This window comes from Sebastes umbrosus, chromosome 3 (genome assembly GCF_015220745.1).
Source record: "Sebastes umbrosus isolate fSebUmb1 chromosome 3, fSebUmb1.pri, whole genome shotgun sequence".
Lineage (NCBI taxonomy): Eukaryota > Metazoa > Chordata > Actinopteri > Perciformes > Sebastidae > Sebastes > Sebastes umbrosus.
The window spans coordinates 25,262,216-25,285,603 of record NC_051271.1 but is presented as its reverse complement, the minus strand read 5'-3'; the positions used below and the strand labels follow the sequence as shown (position 1 = coordinate 25,285,603).

At 40.4% G+C, this 23,388-nt stretch overlaps 2 protein-coding genes across 2 annotated transcripts in view; one reads left to right on the top strand and one right to left on the bottom strand.

Moving 5' to 3' along the window:
• Positions 1-23,388, top strand: part of tet2 (tet methylcytosine dioxygenase 2) — a 191,137-nt gene that overhangs the window by 105,962 nt on the left and 61,787 nt on the right. Inside the window, exon 3 of the mRNA XM_037760876.1 lies at positions 1,330-1,412. The gene's annotated coding sequence lies outside the window, so the exon portion shown is untranslated. The remainder of the gene's footprint in view (positions 1-1,329; positions 1,413-23,388) is intronic.
• cxxc4 (CXXC finger 4) overlaps positions 1-23,388 on the bottom strand; it is a 34,098-nt gene that overhangs the window by 9,143 nt on the left and 1,567 nt on the right. Inside the window, exon 2 of the mRNA XM_037760902.1 lies at positions 21,207-22,145. Within this exon, the coding sequence (XP_037616830.1) occupies positions 21,207-22,031 (825 nt within the window). The 5' untranslated portion in view covers positions 22,032-22,145. The remainder of the gene's footprint in view (positions 1-21,206; positions 22,146-23,388) is intronic.

Here is a 23,388-nt window from a genome sequence, read left to right as displayed (position 1 = left end):
GATTAACTGTCCGTTACTCTCAGCGTCGATTTCGATCAATGAAAATAGGTTGGAGGTGGAGCGGGTGTGTGAAACTACGCAAAAATAGAGCCAGGGTGAGCGTTTCTTCAAACAAGCAACACGCCGTTTAGCCTGTTCACTGGCACACGGATTAGGTTGGGAAAAATAGGAGACAATCTGATGTTTGCTTGTTCGCATCGTGTCCAGTTAGGAAGAGGTGTAATTTAGACTCTGACTTGTTTTTTTATACATTTTGTCACTTTTTGCTTGTACTGGGACTTCGAGGTTACTCCGCCACATATACATTGATTTTGTTATGATTTCCAGTGGTGGAAAGTAACTGAGTACTTTACTCCAGTACTGCACTTAAGTACAAATAGTAGGTAGGTCTACTTTACTTGAGTATTTCCATTTTATGCTAATTTGTAATTCTACCCCACTACATAAGAAAATATTGTACTTTTTACTCAGCTGTCGTTACTTTACAGGTTAAGATTTTACATACAAAACCTTATTTGATGGATTAAACCACCCAACACTACATTAAATAGTCAAAATAATCTTCACCTCAACCAACTACAACAGTAAAATGCTACTTACACATTAATGCATTAGTAATAATTATCCAGTAATAAAATACATAATTCTATAACAGTCACAGTGATACATTTTCTGAATTATGAGCACATTTACTTTTGATATTTTAAGTACTTTTTGCTAATAATACGTACATATCTGTATATATTTTTATTTTATTTGTATCTGAATACTTCCACCACTGACAACGTCAATGTTGATTAATGTGCACTGTCTCCTATAAATAAACCAACAACTATTAGATATCAGGGTGGCTGCTTTTCCTTTGATTTATATTGGCACTAAAATATGCCTTTTGGGGAACGTTTGGTGGAACAACACTGACTTATGTCCATGCAACAAAAACACATTTCTTAACTGATCTTTATACTGATCCTACCAAATGCTCCCAACCAGCAGTGTTTTTAATTAAACACTATCCCGTAGCCCATTAAAGGTTTAATTTTTCACAGTTCCCTCAGATTATAACTTTCACAGTACAATTTTCAGAATATGGTAATAACATTATAGAGATATAAATCCTAAAGTGAAATAAGACACTTAGTGTAAATCAAATTGCTCTCCATTCGATGCAGTTATTTAGTCGGTTACTGTGACTGTAGTTCTCTTTAGTATTTTGATATATTGACAGCCTTAAAATAAATAACACTAAAGACATTTTCTGAAAACACAAACAAATGTGCTCAATTTCTTACAATTCTGCCAAATATTCACGTTATTTTCATTTTTTAGGACCATCTCATCATCGCTGCAGACATATGACATCATTGGGCAGCAGCCAGCAGAATGAAAGGAAACACAAAGCCATACAATGTGTAAGTACACAAGTCCACATACCCACTCTCATTACATACCATTTGTCACAGGTGCCATAAAAGCTGCACTTGTGATTTTCCAGTTAACCTTATCTAAGTGAGAATAGCATCCAATTTATGACAATGATGATTTTAAATAAAAAAAAAAGGTGTATGATTTATAAATGATTATTATCAAGAAGTTCAATTGTTTACATCAGCATTTTACTCCCTTATAAATCAACGTGAGATCCACATCTCTGTGGCCTATAATACACAAGGTTGTACACCAGCTAAATTGGCAGTATATTGTCAACCCTTGCAGACATTTACCAGCAATTTTTTTCAGCTCATATTCTACACCGATCATCAGCGTATTACATTTTCCATGGAGATTTTAAATCAGAGTTATTAACAAATTAAGTAGAATACCATAAGCTATTTCTTTCCACCTATTTTTCCTCTAAATTGCATATGCATTCAGATACCCGCCCAACTTAAATATGCTCGCGACACTAATGCACACAGACAAAGAGCTCAATAACACTAGTGTCCTGCATTCCAATACTGAAATACTACACAGCTACAATCTTTAAATATAAAGTCCAGCCTTGCACCAGGCATCCGTGTGAGCAAATCAAGCTAAGTGTATTGCGGATGTTTGTGAGTAATGAGGAATTTGAGGAGTTTTTTGCTGACTAGGCATGTATGAAGAGGGGGGGTTGGGATGGGGGGGGGGGGTGGGAGCGGATGTATGATGGTGTGCTTAAGAGCTGTGCCTGGGAGAGGCGGGGTGGTCACAGGGGGGAGATTAGGCTGAGGGGCAGCGGAGGAAATCCAAATCCATCTCCATCTCAGAAACATCCTAAAGCAGATTACTTACTTCAGTGGGAGAGGAGGAGAGGGAGGAAAAGAGAGCGAGGAGCAGAGGAGCATGAGATGGATGAGGGAGCAGAGGAAGAGAGAGAGAGAGAGAGCAATTAGCATAGATGCAATTCTGGCACAGTCCTCTGACTTGATATTTGACCTTCTGCGAGAGTCTTGCCAAATATCGCCTGAGAAGCGCAGACGGACCATATGGCAAAGTGCTGCTGGAGGCTGAGTGCAGTGTGACTCCGAGCCTCCGTATGCTAATGGGGGAATGTAATTACAGTGCAGTATTCCTGTAGGACGTATATTTTACTAGCCCTCCATAGGAGTGGGTTTGCAGTGAGACGGGCCAAGGCTCAGTGGCTTCAGAAAATACACTTTTTATCAAACGGCAAGGGAGCCATTGAGTGGACAGTGAAATGGAACGAGCCCAGTATAACTGGGGCAGCACCGCAAATGTCACTTTAGCAGGAAGTCAGTGTACATTGATGGAATCGGTCAAATGTTTGAAAAGGCTAAATCCACACTGAATCTCACATCTGAGCTGCAATCTCCTGCTCTCCTCCAGACACGCCCAAATCGGTGATGTCCCAGCAGATGTTTTCCATCAGCTGCCAACGGCAAAACACCTGCTGAGCCGGTGGTTCCGAAATTCCATACTAACATGCTATTAATATGCTAAAACAGTATTATGTCCGAAACCTTAGTATGAAATTCCATTGAAATATTATAGTATGCAACGCTGGACACTAAGTCGGCATTGATTTCCCACAGTGCAATGTGGTAGTGACAGCAACGTTGATAACAGATTTTGACAGACAGCTCTGTAACATCAATAACGTTTCAAGTTTAAGTATAAGATTTCACTTTGCTAGGCGTTATATATTTTTTGAAATTTGGATTCTCACAAATTATTGTTTGGTCACACCACGGGTTACCATGGTTACGCATCTCAACCGGCAATGGGGCTCTCAGGAAGTGACGACGTAAATTACTGCTCAGTGCGTCCGAAAAGATACATACTACTGTTTATTCACACAAAAGTATGTTGGACGATAGTACACATGTTGGGTGTGTAGTGCATAGTATGCGATTTCGGACAAAGCCAGTGACATCACTGATTGGGGCGTGGCCTAAAGTGCAAGATGCTTGAAAGGTTCAAACCATTGACAGTAGTGAAACTCCAGATTTATGCCTTGTGTGAGATGTGTCAGTGTGAATTTACCCTTCTCCTGTCCAAAACCTATGTGAACTATATTGCTTGATGTTATTGGATATTGACAGTTGAGATAAACATGGAGAGACAGATAAACACAACAAGATCCGCTGCTGAAATCTACTGCAGTTATAAAGTATGCATTTTAACCACAATGCCTGGATGCCTGTTAAGTTTTTCATCAAGTGTTCAGCATTGGGTTATATGACATCATCTTTGACTACAAAGATCAGTATCCATGGTTAGTATAGACGTATAGGCTCACTACGAGAAGCCATAACTCGGTTTTAATGGTGGATGAAAGCAAATATTTGGGTAACACTCTACTTTAAAGGTTCCGTTGGTAACTTGTATAAAAATATAACTTTTTGTCACATTTGCTGAAACTGTCACTACAGTATATCCTGACAGTAGCGCATGAGACAGATAATCTGTGAAAACATCAGGTTCCTCGCATCTGACGGAAAACAACCAATCAGAGCCGAGGAGTCTCTAATGCAGTGTCAATCACTCCGATCAAACTGTCAAACTAGGCAGCGCTGATCAAATATGAATCACAATTCTGTTACTGTAATGCCTATTTCTCACCTCAAATGTTTTCAGACACATCTTGTAGTGTACTGTTTTGCTGTAAAATGAAAAAAATGGTGACCCGGCCGCAATGTTCAAAACAAGAGTCAAAGCCAAGCACCGCTCACTGCTCAAAGTTATTTTTATAAAAGTTACCAACTGCTTTAAGTTCCCCTATTTAGCATTTATAAGCAGTAGACAAACATTTAATAAATGAAATGTCTTATAACACATCATAATGTAGTTGTAAGCAGATATAAGGACAGTTTTTATTAATGTACAGTATTTGTCAACATCTATAACTTCTCCTATGAAGTCATGTTTTATATTATTACAATTGTGTTTTACTATATTGTAATTCATTATCTGTTTATACACCAGCCTCCACTTGTGGGCGACCACAGCAGGAGTTGTAGTGGTTGGCAAATATATTAATAAAAACTACAGTATTGTGTTTTTCTAAACCATGTATTAAATGTTTATATACTGTTTAGCAATGCTAAATAAGGGCACGCAAAATAAAGTGTTGCCAATATTTCAACCCCCGTCTCCTAGAAACTACATTCATATACAAAAAAATGTGCATGTTTTGTAGTTTACAAACTAAACTGTGCTTTTTATTAATCAATATAACAAAGAAACGTCTAAATTTAAATCTATGCAAACCGTTAATTGCACATGTAAAATTCATACTAAAGCTTATTTGCAAAATATTCCCTGTCAAAATATTTCACGTGTTTTCCCTTCAATGTCCGCTACGGTCAATCAACACTAAAACACGAGATGGGGCGTGTTGACTTTCAATTTTTAACCAAAACCACAATCTTTCCCTAGCTGTAACCAGTTTGCTTCAATCTAAAAACACAGGAGATGCAGTACGCAAAAATCATCAATCACATCCTCCATACAACTCCTGTGCAGACCAAAGATACCGTGCTTTGTTTCCTTCAAAATGTATTTGGCAAAGCAAATGTGTAGTATTTAAAGGGGCTGACTATTTACAAGCATCTTCATTAAAACTGCTTATATGAATAACTAATGTTTATACTCAGGAGGTTTTTTTCGTCCAGTAATTCATCAGCATTTGCCATCAAAATAAGGGAGCAGAAAGAAGGCCTTAAAGACACATATTTCCTTTTAGTGTTTTCACATTGTCTGGTATGCTTTAATAATAACACTAACTCAGTATCAATTTAGAACTATCTCCCCCTATAACACAGAATACAATATCACACAATGCACCCGTACAGTGTGAGAGATATCTAGGCTAAAAAGGGAGCGACTTTCTGCTGCTGAAACAGTGCTCAGACGCCGTGCCTCTTCCATTTATCATGCATGGAAAATCCCTGCCCACACAGACGGAGGCTGAGCCGACCCTCGTAGGAAGATACCGAGGCAGCACCCTTGGGTCAGAGGCTGCCGTCTGTAGCCGGGATCACCTACCTGCTACTAAGTACAACAGTGCCGGCCTCCATTTCAATTAGCTTCACCTAAGTACCCTTGTCCAAGTAAAGCAATTTTACACAGGGCTGCTACAAAGCTAACTCTCCTCTGGGAGCAAGCCCTATATGGGAGACAGCGGAGAAGCTTTCAGGTGCTGCTGAGATTTCAGGAAAACAAAACAAAGACATGCAGCGGCGAGGTCAATTGAGCTCCGAGACGGAAAATCAGAGCAGTGTGAGCGGGGAGAAGGGCCGGCGTTGCAGGATGGGAGCGGGGGATGAGGAGGAAGATGAGCAGGACACGCGTTTTGAGTGTGGAGATACCTGAGGGATCTGGTATGGAAATCCCCAATTTCTCAGCCAAGTTGCAGCCCTTTGAACAGCGCAAGACGTCAGCAAGCACGGCGAGAAGCCATGTGGGTGTAACGAAGCGACGGCTAAGCGAGGCAACATGCTGCCAGTTCTCTGAAATGTTAAATTGAAATGCAAAGTAGGAGCAGGCCTTCTTGTTTTGAGCAGATTTCTCAGCATCTGTGTGGGAGCCCTTAAACTCAGAAGGTCTATATGCAGAGCTCTGCATATTTACTGTAAATCAACATAATATTTAGGTTAGGATTTGAAAATACACACAGCTGAAGTTGAATCTTTAATTTGCGTTCACGTAATGGAGACTTCAAATCATCGAATCAATCTGTGCATCAAATTCAGGGAGTAACAAAAATGTCAGTTCGGTAAAGATTGTGAATATGTGCAGCCATTTTGCACTTGTCAAGTAGAGTGCCTTTACTCTGCTTATATACCTTCATGCTACCTTTTATACAGACTATATAAGCAGCAGATGTTGCATTGACACAACCTGAGAGAAGTTACTGGTATGTTAAATGTGCAACAAGTCAACCAAGGTTTAAGAATTGAGATATGCAGGGTCACCACAATACAGTTATTTTTGGGAACTCCTTGTTTCCAAAGTAAAACTCCCATTTTTCCCATTGACAATGTTAGGTGACTCACAGTTAGAGCATTTCTACAGCTCGGATGGACATGAAACTTTCTTGATTAAATGATCAGTACAAAGTGGGCAATGGTGCCCTAAACGTAAACTAAAAGGGAGCTTGTGAGCGGAAGGTCACGGATAAATCTGGGAGGCGAAAGTTAAAGAAAACAGCGCAGACATTGCCTCATTAGCACCAGTGGTGTGCCCTTGAGCAACGCCCTTAACCCCAACTGCTCCAGTGGAGCTGCTCAGTGGCCAGCAGGTCACACTGTGGTTGTACTGTGCAGCTTCTAGCAAAAGGGAGCCGGGCTCTCAGTGAAACTTCCCTGGATAAATAAAAGGTTAAAGAAAAAAATATATAAGTCACAAGATAAATCGGAGGGTCGTAACATGGAAAACAGTAAAAACATACTTCTGTTACATAAAGATATGTTTATTATGGATTACTGGATACTTTTACTGCTTCAGGACTATTCAAATAAAGGAAAAAATATCACTATTTAGTTAAGCTGGACATATAATGTACGACTGGTAGGGGTGGAGGAAAAAATCGATACAGCTTAGTATCATGATATTTTGCGTGGCAATATCGTATCCATACACTGACGTCAGCTAGAACTGACATTAGAAAACCTAAGGAATCTATTGGTACCATGACATGTTAGCTTATCTGGAAGAATGCTAAATAACGCTCCAAAGTTGCGCCAAATTTTGGCGAGGAAAAACTGGCATGGCCATTTTCAAAGAGGTCCTTTTGACCTCTGACCTCAAGATATGTGAATGAAAACTCTGAGATGGACAGAGTGGAAACTGTATATTATTAGATAAAACAGATGTTGACAAACTGCAAAATTTGCAGTTGTAAAAAGGTAATTCGTGATAAGTTGATTTCCACACCTAACGACTGGTGAAATGATCACAAGTAGACATTGCTTTGTTGTAAAGCTGGAATTATTATACATTGGTTCTAACCTGCCTCCCGACAAGAGTTGAATCAACTAATCAACTTGCTTGACATGCAGGTCCGCACAACATGTAGTTGAGATTTAGTAGGTGTGACTTACAGTTACCCATAACACCCGTCTCTACGTTTGTTCGCAGAGACATTGATGTTTATCTTCGGAGAAGCATAATTCCAGGAGTCATATGTAAAATAGGTTGAAAACCACTGTACTACTGCATTTATACAGTATATACTGTATTGAAAAATCCAAGTAGGAAGGTAGTCTTAATGTGGTTTTATTTAATTTAGCTGAGACCGAAGGTTATTAAATAGGCGTTATCAGTCGCCATCAGCACCCTAGATGTGGGTCATTAGGGGCCTATTACACCCAATATTAGGTTTTATCAACTATTCACATGGTATATCGCCGAAAAAAGGTATAAAAGAACATGACAGCGACCTGCGACAAACTCCTTATGGCGTGGAGGATGATGGATCGGACACAAAACACAGGGTTTTAACGCCTATTTAACAGTCGAATCGGGAGCATACACATACAATGACACTGCAAGGTCAGTTCTCTAGGCATGTGTAAAGAAAACCTCCCTTCCTAATAAGAAAGAAAAACAAGGATTAAAGTCATCTCATCAGAGTCATAAAACTCATAATATTATATAGAGTCATGATATTTCACTTGAAGCAACCTAAAACGTGGAATTACATAAGGCTTTAGTTAAACTGGAAGGTTAAACTTGACAAAGACAAAACAAGAGAGATATCGTCAGGAGGAAGCCAGTGGGCAATGTAATATGCTAAAGGCAGCGTTTAAGACGGAGCTAATCCAAGCAGACTCCCGCCTGCTCAGTCATTCCAGCTCCATACTGATCAGACGGGGAAACCGGTCACAGTTTGTCAAAACACAGCTTGCACTCTCGAGCAGATTGAAATCATTTCTCTACTCAACAGAACGCCACAGACAGATCTTTAGAAGAGTGACAACAAACAGCGAGCAGCTCAATGGTTTATCAGTCGTGGAGGACAAAGGGGCTCTCCGCTCAGGAATGAAAATATCCACCTGATGTCATCAACCGGTGCATCATAAATCCTATCCTTCGCCCGGGGGCCACAGACTGACTTCACGCCTCTGTGACACTCTCTAACCCCAGGGTTTCTATCAGAAAAAAAAAAAACCTTGAAATATCTTTCTGGGCATGGTGTCAGATGCTTGCCATGAAATATTCATAATGTGAGAGCAGAGCCACAATAGAGGAGGTGGCAGCATGCGAGGATTTGACTTGCAGAAACTGAGACGCTTAAACCACGTTGACCGATTTCTCCCATCACCAGTTGTCACTCACAAATTCACTTTCACGCCAGTTTTCTTGGGTGAATGGCACAAAGCCATCTGTCATTTACTGCCTTTTAACCTATAGATATAAACTCATTAGTGCATCCTGCGATTCAATGGCCCTGCATATTACATTTCATCGGTTCTGCCGACTACAATGAGGTTAACAGAGATTGGAGTTTTTTTTTTTTTCTTTTGCAGCTCAATATTGTAACCTGCATCAAGTAGCTTTACCAGTTAAACAGTTAAAGGAACATTCTGATGTTTTTCCACGCTTTAACCCATCAACTAAACACAAATCTTCCATACGTATACTGCATATGTGGGAAGATATCAGATTTAAGAGTTGCTGCCAACGCAAAAAACGTATTTAAAAGGCACAATCTGTGATTCAAAGCCACATCACCTAAATTTAAAGTAGTAATACAAGACAACAAGTAAACCGAAATCATGAATGTTTTCTATAGTTTTAATTATGATTAGTTGAGCAACACACAAAAAGCCTATTTTCAATCTTATACACGTGAATATACTACGGCTGTCAAAGTTAACGGGATAATAACGCGTTCACGCAAATTCCTTTTTAAGGCCACTAATTTCTTTCAAGCATTAACGCAATCGATCTTTCAGAGGTTGTAGCGGGCTCAGTTTTAAAGCTAGAGTGAAGATACTGGTATCATAACTAGAAAAACCTAATGAATCCATAGGTACCAACCATGTCATACTAGCTTGTTGTAAGGAGGCTAAATAACGCTCTGAACTTACGCTAAATGTTGGTGAGAAAAAACTGTCATAGCCATTTTCAAAGGGGTGAAAATGGGTTCTGTGGGTACCCACGAGTCTCCCCTTTACAGACATACCCACTTTATAATAATCACATGCAGTTTTGGGGGAAAGTCATAGTCAAGTCAGCACACTGACACACTGACAGCTGTTGTTGCCTGTTGGGCTTCAGTTTGCCATGTTATGATTTGAGCATATTTTTTTATGCTAAATGCAGTACCTGTGAGGGTTTCTGGATAATATTAGTCATTGTTTTGTGTTGGTAATTGATTTCCAGTAATAAATATACACATACATTTGTATAAAGCAAGCATATTTGCCCACTGCCATGTTGATAAGAGTATTAAATACTTGACAATTAATTAATTGTTTATTAATTTGTCATTAATTGTGATTGACTATGGACAATTATTGACACATAAATATACAGTATATACCTGTAATTTATATGGTCAAAATGCAAGAAACTACCAAATTCACAAGATTCTTCTCATGACATCCACGTTTACCTTTTTTTTTTACTAGATTTCTACAAGCACTTGCACCAACAAGGACGACTGTTAATTAGAGTTCCTGTTTATAAGTGCATTATCATGCACTGATAAGGTAACAGACCAGAAGAGCACACCAGAAGTTCTGTTGTTATAGATTACCTATTTCAAGCCAGATTCAAGTCTCTGCAAACATTGAAAAAGTAGCTTCCTGGAAGGCAAGAAATCAATCCAAACACTTAGGGTATCTTTTAGAAAAACTTTCAGCAGTGATGGGATGGGACCTTTAAATCCACTGGTCTACAGTCAGTGAATCCCTAGCACCAGGGCCAGGGTAAAGTTATCATCTTAGGCAACAAGAAGCATCATGTCCACCAGACCCATAGCAGGAAGCAAGTATTCTGAGCAGTGAGGAGGTTGGCCCTGAGGAGAAATGTTTGAAATCAATAGACGAACTGTAATTTAGTGGTCTGTGTCAGAGATCAATGTTTGAGTGAGAGAAACAGACAGATAGACTGAAATACAGATCATATGCAGATCAGTTCCTCTACACCTTAGAATTATAGGATTATTTTAACCCTGTATTATGAGTTAGTGATGAGTTGTTGCCCTCTTAGCAATCGACTCCAGTCTTCTTAATTGAATGCATACTGTGCATACATGATTGCAGAATGGGGGTTAATGAATTAACTTTTATCCGATGCGAGGGTCCAAGGACAGAGGCTGTATGCTGTATAGATTGTAAAGTCCCCTTGAGGCAAATTTGTGATACTGGGCTATATAAATAAAATTGACTTAAATTGACTAACTTCTCATAAGTTGATTAAATTCACAGCTAGAAGAAAAAACTGATAAAACTACATGACTTTGCTCACGCTGTCCGGTTGAATCTCCAGTTCAACAGGACAAGATGAGTTGTCAACTCTTGACATCTCTACTGTATCTATTTGTATATCTATAAAATTAAAACAAAAAGTCTTGTTATTATAAATCTGAGTCTTGTTTGTTAGGAAACTACCATGTACCGTATTTACCACTGACCAAAAGTCTGGTTTGAATGGTTAAACCTGAACTGAATATGAAGGAATGAGTCTGACACATGGATGAATAACGTGTTTTAAGATGGTATTTTTCTCTTCCTGTTTTTGCTTCTGCACTGTGTAGCCAACTACACACACACACATGCATGTTCACTTCTTGCACTACAACCCTGTCTCCTGCAAAATTACATTTTCTAAAACTAAACTGCATCCTAAATTACATTTAAAGGGAAATGTATTTTCTCCCGGATTACGGTTGCAGTTTTAAACAGTTTTAAACACATGGCATTTATTCACCGACAAATAAACTGTACACACACTGCTACTGCTACGTTCACAGCTATGACGCCATCGACAACCCCACACTCACTGCCGCCACACACACACGGTCTGTCGAACACTCGCCAACGTTGCGCCACGCTTACAGACCGTATGTGCGTGACAACGGCGAGCACGAAGCCACCAGCAACGCTACAGCTGCTAACGTAGCACAAAGACACACGGTCTGCCGGGCAGACAGAGTAGCGTTACGCCAGGCAAACACACTGCTAACAACTTCGCAGCTAAACTACTGTAAATGGTGCGGTGGAGACTTACTGGGACAATACATGCAGCATCGTGGCTGCTTACTCTCCTAGTCGGGTGAACCAGGGACTCAGTTGTCTATTTGCTCATACACTGCAGCAAGTGATAAGTGATGGAATTATCCTTGTTTGTGCATCGGCTTTTCGTTACAGCTGGTCGGCTTGTTATGCACTAAAAATAGCAGTGCTGCATGCAATGCACTAATCTTGTCGGTTAACGGTTAATAATTGGTTAACGAGGGTCGATTATCGGTTAGAATTTTTTTTTTTTAATTAGCATCCCTAATACAAGGTTTTTTTAAATAATAGGTCCATGGTCTAAAAAGCCACGATACCCGGCTCTTAAAGTCCGCTCCTTACATCAAGCAACGACAGTAATACTGATACTTTTGAGCACCTTGCTTATAGAAGCACGGCTAAAATAAAGTCAAGATTTATTTAGTTTTGAACAGAAATATTTCTGCAACAGCAATACTTCATCACACACACTCTTTGTAGGCTCCATTGTTTAAAGGAACAGTGTGTAGCATTTAGGGAGATCTATTGGCAGAAATGGAATATAATACTAATAAGTATGTCTTTGTTGGGTGTATAATCACCTGATAATAAGAATCATTGTGTTTTCATTACCTTAGAATGAGCCGTTTATATCTACCAGCCCATTCTCCAGGGCGTTAAATACTGAGGCTTTTTCACGACCATCAGCGTTTAGTACCACTGCACACAGCTCCCTTTAGCGCCAGCATGAAACGCACTGGGCGTTCCATTAACTACAATGTATACCCATCTGCGGCAACAGTAAATGCTCTGAGAAAGTGCACCGGGAGTGTGGTGACGTAGTTTAATCCAATTTAGTCCAACAAACACAAGGCTTTCATCAAGGAGACCGCTGTTTGCGTCCCGTGCATCACGTTACAATCAGCCGTTTGTTCCTGTCCCATGTTCACAACGTTAAGTGTCATTTTTACTGAACATACGTAGTAGTTTTAAGCCCAACCGTGTAGTTCTTTCCTAAACCTACTATAGTGGTTTTGTTGCCTAATCCTAACGTGACACCAAGGGGAACTATAGTGGTTGCGTGACGCCAAGGGGAGACGCCAAGGGGGATCACGGCGTGACAAAGCAGCGGTATGTGACAAGTTGGGATAAGAACGTGTTGTATCTACATACGGAGCGGATCATTGGCGTCGGCCACCGTAGCTCTCCTACACGCTTGGCACACGGTAAAAGTTTCAGCAATCTGCAACCTCACCACTAGCTGCCGCCAAATCCTACATACTGCACCTTTAAATGGCTAGCTTTCACATTAAGATATTTCAACATTCCTTAGCCTGGATTTTATTTTTAAAAAAGTCACTGTGAAATAACAACTCATATTTTCTCTGTTTAACTATTATCATTGTAATTAATGGATAAAACTGAAACTAATTATACTATTACAGGATATTCTTCATCTTGGCAGGTAGCCAAAGTATTGGATCTATTATTTTCAGTCCGCCAATGAGAGCGATTTACCAACGTCAGCCCACAAATAGGAAGAAATTGTGACCGTCATATTGTCTGTATTGAAGAGCATCACACTGGCCATGGATGGAAAGGAGCCATCATCAGGATCATGCGTTATTTCCAAGTGCAGTTTACTCTATAGTTAACTGTTTTTAAGGAGAATGTCATTATATAGCTAATGCCTCATAAGATGTATGATAAAACCACAACAGAAGCAGCAATATACCTGTAATGTAACCGGTAATGGCTGATGAAAAAATGTTCAAGAACAACTTTTCTAATCTGGCTCTTAATGTCACATCAGTTCAATCACTCATTTGCCACTGGCCTTGTTGCACTTCACCTCAATTATGGCGATATTTATTTAATGGAAAGGGCTTTGTACAAATTGTTGCATTAGAGCCAAAACATACAATACGTGCGGAAATTAAAATAAGTCAAGATCACATCATTTTTATGGAGAACAGGAGAAAAACAGCTCATTGCGATGCTCTGCGCTCGTTGCAATCCCATGATGCATTTGCTGGAGACTTTTCTCTCACACTTTTTTTCATGCAGGCTCTCAGTAATGACGAGATACCTTTTAACTTCTCAGCCAGAGTCAGCATCAATAATTGATTCTCATCTGTTTAAAATTTAAAGTGCCACACATTAACGTCCTCCCGCACCTGCTCTTTCACGCTGTCCGTCCTCCGCTGGGCTGCTTCCTACCCCCCTCTCCCTCTCTCTCTCTTTCTCTCTCTCTCTCTCTCTCTCTTTCTCTCTCTCTCTCTCTCTCTCTCTCTCTCTCTCTCTCTCTCTCCTCGCACTATAATAAAGACAATGGCAATGAATTTTCCTTCACCGCTGAACCAGGGATGTTAAATCAAACAGGGGCAGAGGAGGCGACAGACCACATAATGTAAGGGCAGCGTCCAGACGCCTCCGATTACGCTTTGGCCTTAATTGGTGGCAGTGGCAAAAGCGATGAATTCTTTAACAGTGCCGTGCGGTTGTGCCTCTCCGAGCACAGCACAGGCCTGAGGAGGACAGCTACTCGGCGCAAATGGAAGCTGACAGAAAATCCACACGGCACGACCAATCTAGGGGAAAAAGGGCATGACAATGAATAAGGGGCCCCATGCTCTTAAGTAGCCGAGGGTAGCTCGCAGGGAAGATGTGTATAATTAAGCGGTCTGCATCGTGGTTCAGATGGCAAAATCCTATTGTCTTGACAGGAGCTTAAGGTTGCCCTTTAGGTTGAGATGCGCGGCGGCGTACGGCCTCATTTTTCTTTCTTTTTTTCACACTCCCCCAGACCTCTGCGACCAAATTAATCTGCAGTTTTAAAGCTTGAATAAATCCAGTAAGTTAGAGATCTGCAGATCTTAAGGCCGTCTGTCCCTCAGGCTTTTCCTTCTCCGTTTTTTTTTTTTTATTTCTTTACCCCCTCTCCTTTGCCCACGGAGATTGGCTGGCAGCACTCAGTGTTATCTCCAGGGAGGCAAAGGTTGGGGGAGGGGGTGAAGGCCACAGATTTGTCCTTATCTATTCTGAGCACACCTAAAACAAATTAGACCTGGCTGCCGTTGCTTATTTGGCTCCCGTGCTCTCATTAAGGGGCTGAATCCAAGCCATTTTCCTCAAGGTCCTGCTTCCTACCATTTTGAGCCTTGTCTTTTATCACAATAGCAAAGGTTTCTAGGCAGCCATGCCACCTTTTCATCTCACCCATTTCATGTAGTCATATCAACCCTGCACAAAGAGCCGAGGGAGTGAACGAACATCCCCTTACACTAGGATGCTGTTTTCCTGCACATGACTTGATGCTGGCCTTTGACATTTGTTCATTGAAAGGAGAAATCGGTTCAATTATATTTTTGTTTTGCCCTTTTCCTGCTTTTTCTTCACCTACTAATCAAACTGAAGCCTCTTTGGATGTTGTTATTTCAAGGATTTTGCTTTGTCTTTGCAGTAATATGAACGTCAAAAACAGAATTACTGTTTGAGTCAAAGGGTTCCTGTCAATATAGTCAACAACCCAGTGAGCTCTTCAAATGATTTATGATTATGTTTCTATCAAATTGTATAGTTAAGGAGGATGTTGTTTTAGACATCTATCTGTAGGCATCAAGCTCCTGATGGAAGGTCTGCATTATTGAGTCATTCACAAGCAAAACCTTGAGACAAACATTAATTATACAGGCAGAGCAGAGCGTACACCTGAAATCCACATGTTGGAAATGTTTTCAAAGTCTGGTTGGATGTGGTTGAAAGTTTCCTGTTAGATTTCACTACACCGGTCAGACTTTAGTTTTTGTTGTATTGATTAAATGAAGTGTCTGACTGCACAACGCAGTGAAAACAGACTTTTACATTGTACTGATCTCAACTTCTGAAAGGTCTTTTACTCGTTTATAAAGCCTATACTAGCTATGAAGCTTATTACTCTATTTCATGTAGTATTGTTTTTTGTCACAACATTAACTGGTAAATTATAAACTGTAGGAAATGTGTATGTGTATATTTCTTAATAGAGATTATTATGACGTTAGAGTGACAACCTCAAAGAATATTTGAAAACTTGAGATGTATACAGTTCACACTTAAAACTATTTATAAAGGAATCCCTACATTAGCTTAACTCAATTATTATTTTAATAAATTCAATTGCAATAAAGCCTGCCAAAAATTCAACCTGATCTATAAATAGCACAATGTTGAAAGGACATTTACGCTTTTTGCATGTCATTTTTACGCCACGCAACAAAACTACAGTAATGTCCGCAGTAAGGTTTAGGTAACAAACCCATGTCAAGGAAAAACGTTATGGTTGGGCTTAAAATAAGTACGTAAACTAAGTAAAATAGTTACGAAAACAACGTAACATAAGTACGGAAAACACGTCACAAATATCACTCAAAAACACATGACAAACTTCACTAACGTCACTTACAAAACAAAACACTGGTCTCAAACGCCGGTCCCCTGGTTAAAAGTCGTCTGTTTGGTTGACCCTTCCACCTCCCCTCCCGTCCGCCATAAGAGGTCTTTCTCGCTTTTTATTCTACGTCACTTACTCTAAGCATAGCATTTTTATGCAGATGTGTTTACATTGCAGTTAGTACAGCTACTTTCAGAAGCATGGGCTGCGAAATTAAATTAAACTTGTGTCATAAACTTTGAAAACACCTAAAAGGCCATCGTTAACCTCACTGTGGAGCTGCAGTGATAACATGTTTTGCTTTCAGAGATTATTAGATTATTTTAAGAGCAGCAGGGTGTTACCATTGAGCCACTTGTTGGATGCTGAATACCAAGTACCTTAGAACACCCTAAGGGGTCTCAAGATAAATCTGAAAGGTCACAAGATAATTAACACCAAATTATCTTCAATTTTTCTAACTATTTTGAAATACCTTCAGCGCTCCAGGCATATAAAAATCCTTCAAATGGAACAATCTGAGAAGGAAAATCATGTTCACACCAAGGCCATGACTATGATGAGGGGTCAGAACTAATCACTGCATCATTTTAAGAGGTCTCGAGCCAAAAAGATTACGAAACATACAATAACCCGGTTTCACAGGAAGGAGTATAAATAGCACAACATTACAGAGACATTCTGCGTGTCGTGAGGACGCATTTTTTGTCATTTGTATGCCATGCAACAAAACTACGGTAACGTCTGCAGTTTACGCAATAAAACCATATAATTAGGTTTAGGAAAAACGTCATGGTTGGGCTTAAAATAAGTAAAATACGTACAGAAACTATGTAACATAAATATGAAAAACATTTCACAAACGTCACTAAAAACACGTGACAAAACGTCAATAACATAACTTACAAAACAAAACACCGGTTCTGTGTCTGTTGGACCCTTCCACCTCCCCTCCCGCCCACCATAAACGGCCTTTCTCGCTTTTTATTCTACATCACCAACTATGACCAATGCATATTTACACCCTCAGTACAGGTACAGACTACATGGCGTATAAATGACACACCGAAAGCAAGAAAGCTCTCATTGCACACTAAATGCTTTGCGCATAATCGTGTCATTCATACGCCTTTTCCTGCGAATTGGCTGGGATTCCCTCATACCATTTGAATTTTAGTGCCACAATGTTAATCAATCTGTTGAGCAGCACAAGCTGGCAATCGTAACTTTTTCCTTTACAACATTTTGGAAAAAGGCTAAGGCCCCTTTTTCATGAGTCTCTGCAGAAACGAGTAAAGTTGAGGTAAACAGGTGAGGTAAACAGAGGTGAAGACACAGCTTGCCCACATACGAGTATTATTGCATTTGAAAGTTAATGAAGGACCTTTGAGCCATAGGAGCTCAAGCTACGCAAAGGTAACTGCTCGGGAAATGTTAGGTTAGATGAGATTCCTCTGCCAGACTAATCCATCCTGGAGCCTGAGAGCAGCACAGTGACAGAGCGAGAGAGAGAAAGAGCCGAATCTGCTGCAGAACAGCACAGCAGTGACACAGGGCAATTCTCTAGGGCCTTGCATTAGCGCGCTAAATTAAAGGGGGTATTAGATTAAATTGGCTCTCCGATTTCAGGGGTGTGAGTAAAATTCTGATTTGCATTTTCCACCGCTGCTTAAGATATAATTAGTTCAGGGTGATTCCCATGTGGAAAACACTGACAGCCAAATCTAACTGGCTGCCAGTAGCTTATCGTCTCTTCCAAGGCGAGATGTACACTCGGCTCATGTTTGGTGTTTGCTCGTGAGCATGTGGAAAGAGTGTGTTTGTGTACATCTTTGTGTGTGAGAGAGAGTGAGAGAGTGTACATACGTGTTATTGTTCACATGGGAATTTGCATGCATGGGCTGTAAATTCTCCTTCTAAACTTACTTCACACGTCAAATCCCACTCAGCTGTGAGCGACCATTAGCACCACCAACAAGGTGGAAAAAAAAGCACTCCCTGTAAATGTACATATAAAAGTTTGTCAAAGCAAGACCAGAACTTCACACCTCTAAGATGCCTTTAAACTCAGACCCATTTCCGCAGCAGAAGGTGCGCCTGTAATTACAGATGCAGAGTCAAAAATAACAATTACTGCTGGAGAAGTCCATAATATGAATTACTGAACTCAGAGAAGGAGCTTTTAAAAGCAAGTGTGGATTTGTTTGAGGGGTTTTCACACCCTGGGTAATTCTAACCGTCCTCGCAAATGGATGTTTTCCAAAAGTGAGTCAACCCATGCATTATGAATGTGAGGCCAGCTTCCTGGACACCTGTTTGGGGACACCTGTTAGTACACAATATATGGAGTCAACATTAAACAAGCTTCCGATTGCCTCTTCTATGGTGTACACGTCCAACCTTTAACCCATCAGTGACCTCTTTTTTTAACCTCTTAAACCCTGGTTTCCCCATACTATCCTCCCAACGTCAGACACACTGTATGAAAAATCTCACATATACTCTGTATCAGCTTGTTCCAACACTCAATTTATGCTGCTGTACAAATTACTAAATTAAATGAAAACACTATGGTTTTTATGGCTGCAATAATTGGAAATAATATCTTAATTTTACACAAAATGTGCAAAAAATCTTTTTATGATCATGTCATTTAATTTGTCTTTAATTCGAGTCCTAACAGTCCAGTTTTCTTAAAGCGAGTGAAATATTATGACTATTTCTACATTTTCCTCCAACGTAAAGACCTTTACACACCGGTAGACGGATAAACAACACAAAAATGTGAAATTCTCGCCAGCGAATATTATATATATCTAGGGCTTTTATTGTGAAAGAAGTAGATCTGGTCTGCGTTGCCTTTGTCAAGGTTGAAAGGAATAATACAATTTGCCGCGTTGGTTGGGACTAGAGAGCCTCCGCGTTGTTGTTTCATAAATATAGGCGCAACTCAACCCGTTCCGCACAACGTGATAAGTTGATGCCTTTATTCGCGGTGCGAAAGCTGTTGCTTTTTCGGCACGTAATATTCGCGTCACACCTGTGCGAAATTAACATTCGCACAGGTGTGTTCACTCCCATTCTATGCGAGCGAAAAGGTGAAAAAACATTCGCTTCCGGTTGCGAAGCAAATTTGCGTCTACGAATTTGCGTAGAGTTCAACTTTGGTGAACTTTTGGTTCGAAAATCGCCTCGGCAGGCGATGGTCACTTATCTGCATTTGCGCATGTGTGACCATGCCATGAAAGTACTCATGACAAAAACAACGGTTAGAAAAAATATATTGACGTGTGAATTAATAGCATAAAAAAAAGAAAAACGCTGCCAGTGTTTAAAAACCTTAAGTCACCTTGTTCCAGGTAGTTTCTAAAATCAGGTTTTATTTTTCGAGATTTTAATATACTGACCTGTCTTATTCTTTTTTGTTTCAAAATACAGATTTTTTTGCAGTGTATATACTTAATTCAAATTTAAAATAAAGCCTGTAGGTCTGAACAGTGCTTGTCTGCACAAAGAGAGTGTATATGATTGACCCAGTGTTTTGGGTTAAAGAGGTAGAAGTCAGACCTAATTTAGTCCCTTTATTTCTGTTTCAGTTAGAAAGTAGAAAAGCGTTTGATGCTTGGGACTCTGTCACTGTCAAAATCATTAAAAGTTACTAAGATTTTAATCAGGGATATTAGCTGTGGATGGCATGCTGTCAAACTGGGATTGAACTGACAGAAATCCTCCATGTAGCATTAGATTGTAGAGTACATGAGACATAAGTGATGAGAATCATATGAATAAATAATAATATCTTATGTCACACTGAGCTCGTCAACAATACTGGGTCAAGAACAAGCTGCAATATTTGCATTCAGGTACAATCTCAATGTACTGTGAATCCTTCCATCATTTCCTGATCACTGAAAAGCAGCAGGCACAGGTGATATTTACATAATAAACAAGAAAATCACACCTAAATGAACTTAGAGACGTATCTGCAAAAATTAACATTTAAAAAATTGTTATCATGGATTCAAACAAGAATCTGGTGACACAAACTCATAATGAACATAGGAATACATACGTGTTGTTTTTCCACGAGTAGATTAGGTAATATTTTATAATTAACCTCTTTTTCCTCTCTATGTAATCACTTAATTAATGAGCAAATCATCAGGCCCTCAGGTTGCATTTGTTGGTGACTCATCCATACGAGCTCATGTTAAGTCAGTGAGCAAGTTCAAACTCTCAGGCTAAAGAGAGAACCACATTTGCAACTTAACATTCATATTCTGCCTTTGCCTTTGATAACGAAATGTCAGCTGCTAAATAAATCAATTAAAATGAACCTTTAAAAACAACACTGCCCTCTGATTGTGTCCTAATGAAGCCTCTTGCTACTTGTCAATTAAGGCGGTGCTTAATATGTTTTTCTCTTTGCTAAGTGACGGTGCTTTTTCTGCCTCTGCACCCCTCCTGATATGTATCACGGCCCCAGATTGATCCATAATTGGCCATAATGACACAAATATAATATAAAATGATTTCATCTCAACCCCGCTGTATATGTATAATCAATTCATACAGGATCAGTGGGAGAGGATCAGTGTGGGTGTTTCACTCCCCTCCCCTCACACAAAACTTGGGGTATGTTTTGAGAAACGCCATCAGCAGCCCTGCCATCACTCTCACCATCTCTTGGTGGTCGGAGGCTGAGGCTTTGTGGGATATTGATTCTCCCCATCCAGAGACGGTTTCCATAATTGGTTAAAATGACCGGGTGCAGAGAGGGATGGCTCTCTGCTGAAAACCATTTCCCAGCCCTGCTTGGAGCTGAGCCAAGCTCGGGGTTGTTCGGATGCGTTCCAGCCCAGCCTGACTGGCAGCAATTAGGGGTGTCTGAGCCAAGCTCAGCTTGCGCTCCACACAAACACCCCTAATTACTGCCAATTAGGCTAGGCGGGTAGGCAGATTTGAGAAGCCGGGGGGATGTTCAGGCATGGGTGGGCATGGAAACAATTTTCAAGGGCTTAGAACGTGACTGGATGAAAAGGTTAATGCTTTGGAGTGCAAGGGGATAATAACAAAAGAAGGGGAAGCAGAGCCCCGGTTCTCACCTCCAGCGACGAGCCTGGCTTCTTCTTCAGCTCCTCGCATTTCCTAAATTTGCAGATCTGGTGGCCCGTTTTGCGGTTCCGACAACTGCTGCAGACACCACAGTTGATTAGCCGCCTGCAGGGTGCACAGACCCCACACCTTTTCCTTTTCTTCTTCGCTGGGTTTCCACTGGATACCGAGGAATTATTCTGTGGGCAGTCTGCCAGATTGGCAATTTGAAACGCACTGTCTGTAACGGCTGCTGAGGCTGCGGGGGAGTGAAGGGCTGTCATGACGATGACCCCGGGAGGTAATGAGATGCCCCCTAAAGCCGGGATAGCGGAAAAAGTTCCAACGCGTTCTTGGAGATTCATTATCTCTGCTTCAGCAGCGCCGCATTTCAGCTTGTTCATGCATTCTCCTGCTAAAGGTCTGCAGTGTTCGGGGGATAAGGTAGAGAGGAAATTATTATTTGCCATTTGCAGCGTCTCTGGCGGCACGCCAGGCTTCCCCGGCCTCTGGGAGTCATTTCTATGCATGCTGGTCCTATTAGGGTTTATTGCCGCTGATTTCCTTCCCCAGAGCATGGCGTTATCGCAGTTCCAAGGGGACATGCCAATTCTAGCACTGGGAAAAATGGGCGTTGTGATGCGGGCAATCTTAGCAGTCTGTGGAAATGCCCCATTGGTTTTATAAAAGTTTGCAAAAGACCTGTACCTTTCCATTTCTGCGTTATAATCCAAAAGCTGGCTTAATCCACCATCCCCGAGAGTATCCTTTTGTAAGAGAGACACATCTGCGTTCTGTCCGTTTTCAATGCAAAGCGCATTGTTTATGTTAGCCATGGCTGAGGAGCGGTTGTCAGTGTTCAGGAGAAGAGAGTGAGGTTACAGTGGCCTTTGTGGAACTGGAGCTGGTTACCAACAGTGTGTTACCATCCTGGTTTATCTTCTCCAGTGCTAAAAGCAAAAAAAACAAACAACAACAGTTACACATAAAAGAGGCAAATGTTTTAATTCTAATCACATTTCATTTTTTCCGCTTCAACTTTTAAGATAACAGCTGAACATTTTGAAGAATCTCCTGGCACATTGTTTACGCCCTGCGTCTTCTAATGCAACTATCACAACTAGTCAGAAGTGATCTTCATCCGGTGACAATAACGCGATAGCTGTGACAGACCAACATGTCATTATTATAATGGGGGGGAAAGAATTAGCATGCTTCAAAAAAAAAAAAAAAGATGCCACACTTTCAACATTTTTTTAGATGTCTTGTCAAAGTATTGTTACACATTTTTGAAGAAAGTCCAATCAGCTACTTCACAGAATGAATAAATGCATTTTAATACACAAGGGTACATTTCATCAAAACATAAAAATTGAATATTCAATCCAAAATATCACTATTTTAAAAAGTTAGAGGAGAGACCCACCAGGATTCAGATTGTGACAGCTACAAACACAAAGATTTTTTTTTTACCTTAGGCCTGCAATATATAAGCTCTTAAAAATAATCTGCTTTGGGTGCCAGGAGGAACACAGTTTAATATTTTCACATTTTTCATCTAACCCAAATAGTAGAGTCAGCCCGTCCATGTAAACACGACTCTGTCCAGCCTCTTAACAGCACCTGGGATTCATTCATTGCATTTACTCAATGACAGCACAGATAGCCACCGGTGGATTTACATCCAGATCATGGACCAGACCAACTACAGTGTCAGCTGCCTCGGGATGGGATGTGTGTGTGTGTGTGTATAAGTGTGTGTATAAATGCACATGTGTATGTGTGTGTGTGTGGTGGGGTGCTCCATTTCCTCTCTTTCTCTCTACCAGTCTGTCTGGATTTGGTTTCCACAGATAAAAGCCCATTAGACACATCTCCCCCTACTTCCATTACCTTTTTCTGGGCTTTCTCTCTTAATTGCCAAAGCTGATCCATTGCTGGAACACTAAAGCATTTCAAATCACTTCCATGGTGCTACCCAGCAGCAGCTGTCTCGAAAAAAAAATAAAAGAATTATAAATATACACACATGGAGCTGGAGAAGGGTGGCTTTTATTATTAAAGTCCTCTGACTATACTGAAAGAGCATCTCCCGAACCTATAGCAGGTAAATATTTGCCTTAAAAAAAAAATCTGTCCCTTTTTACATGAAGCCTTTATACACTTTCCAACATGCACTAAACTATCCATTTC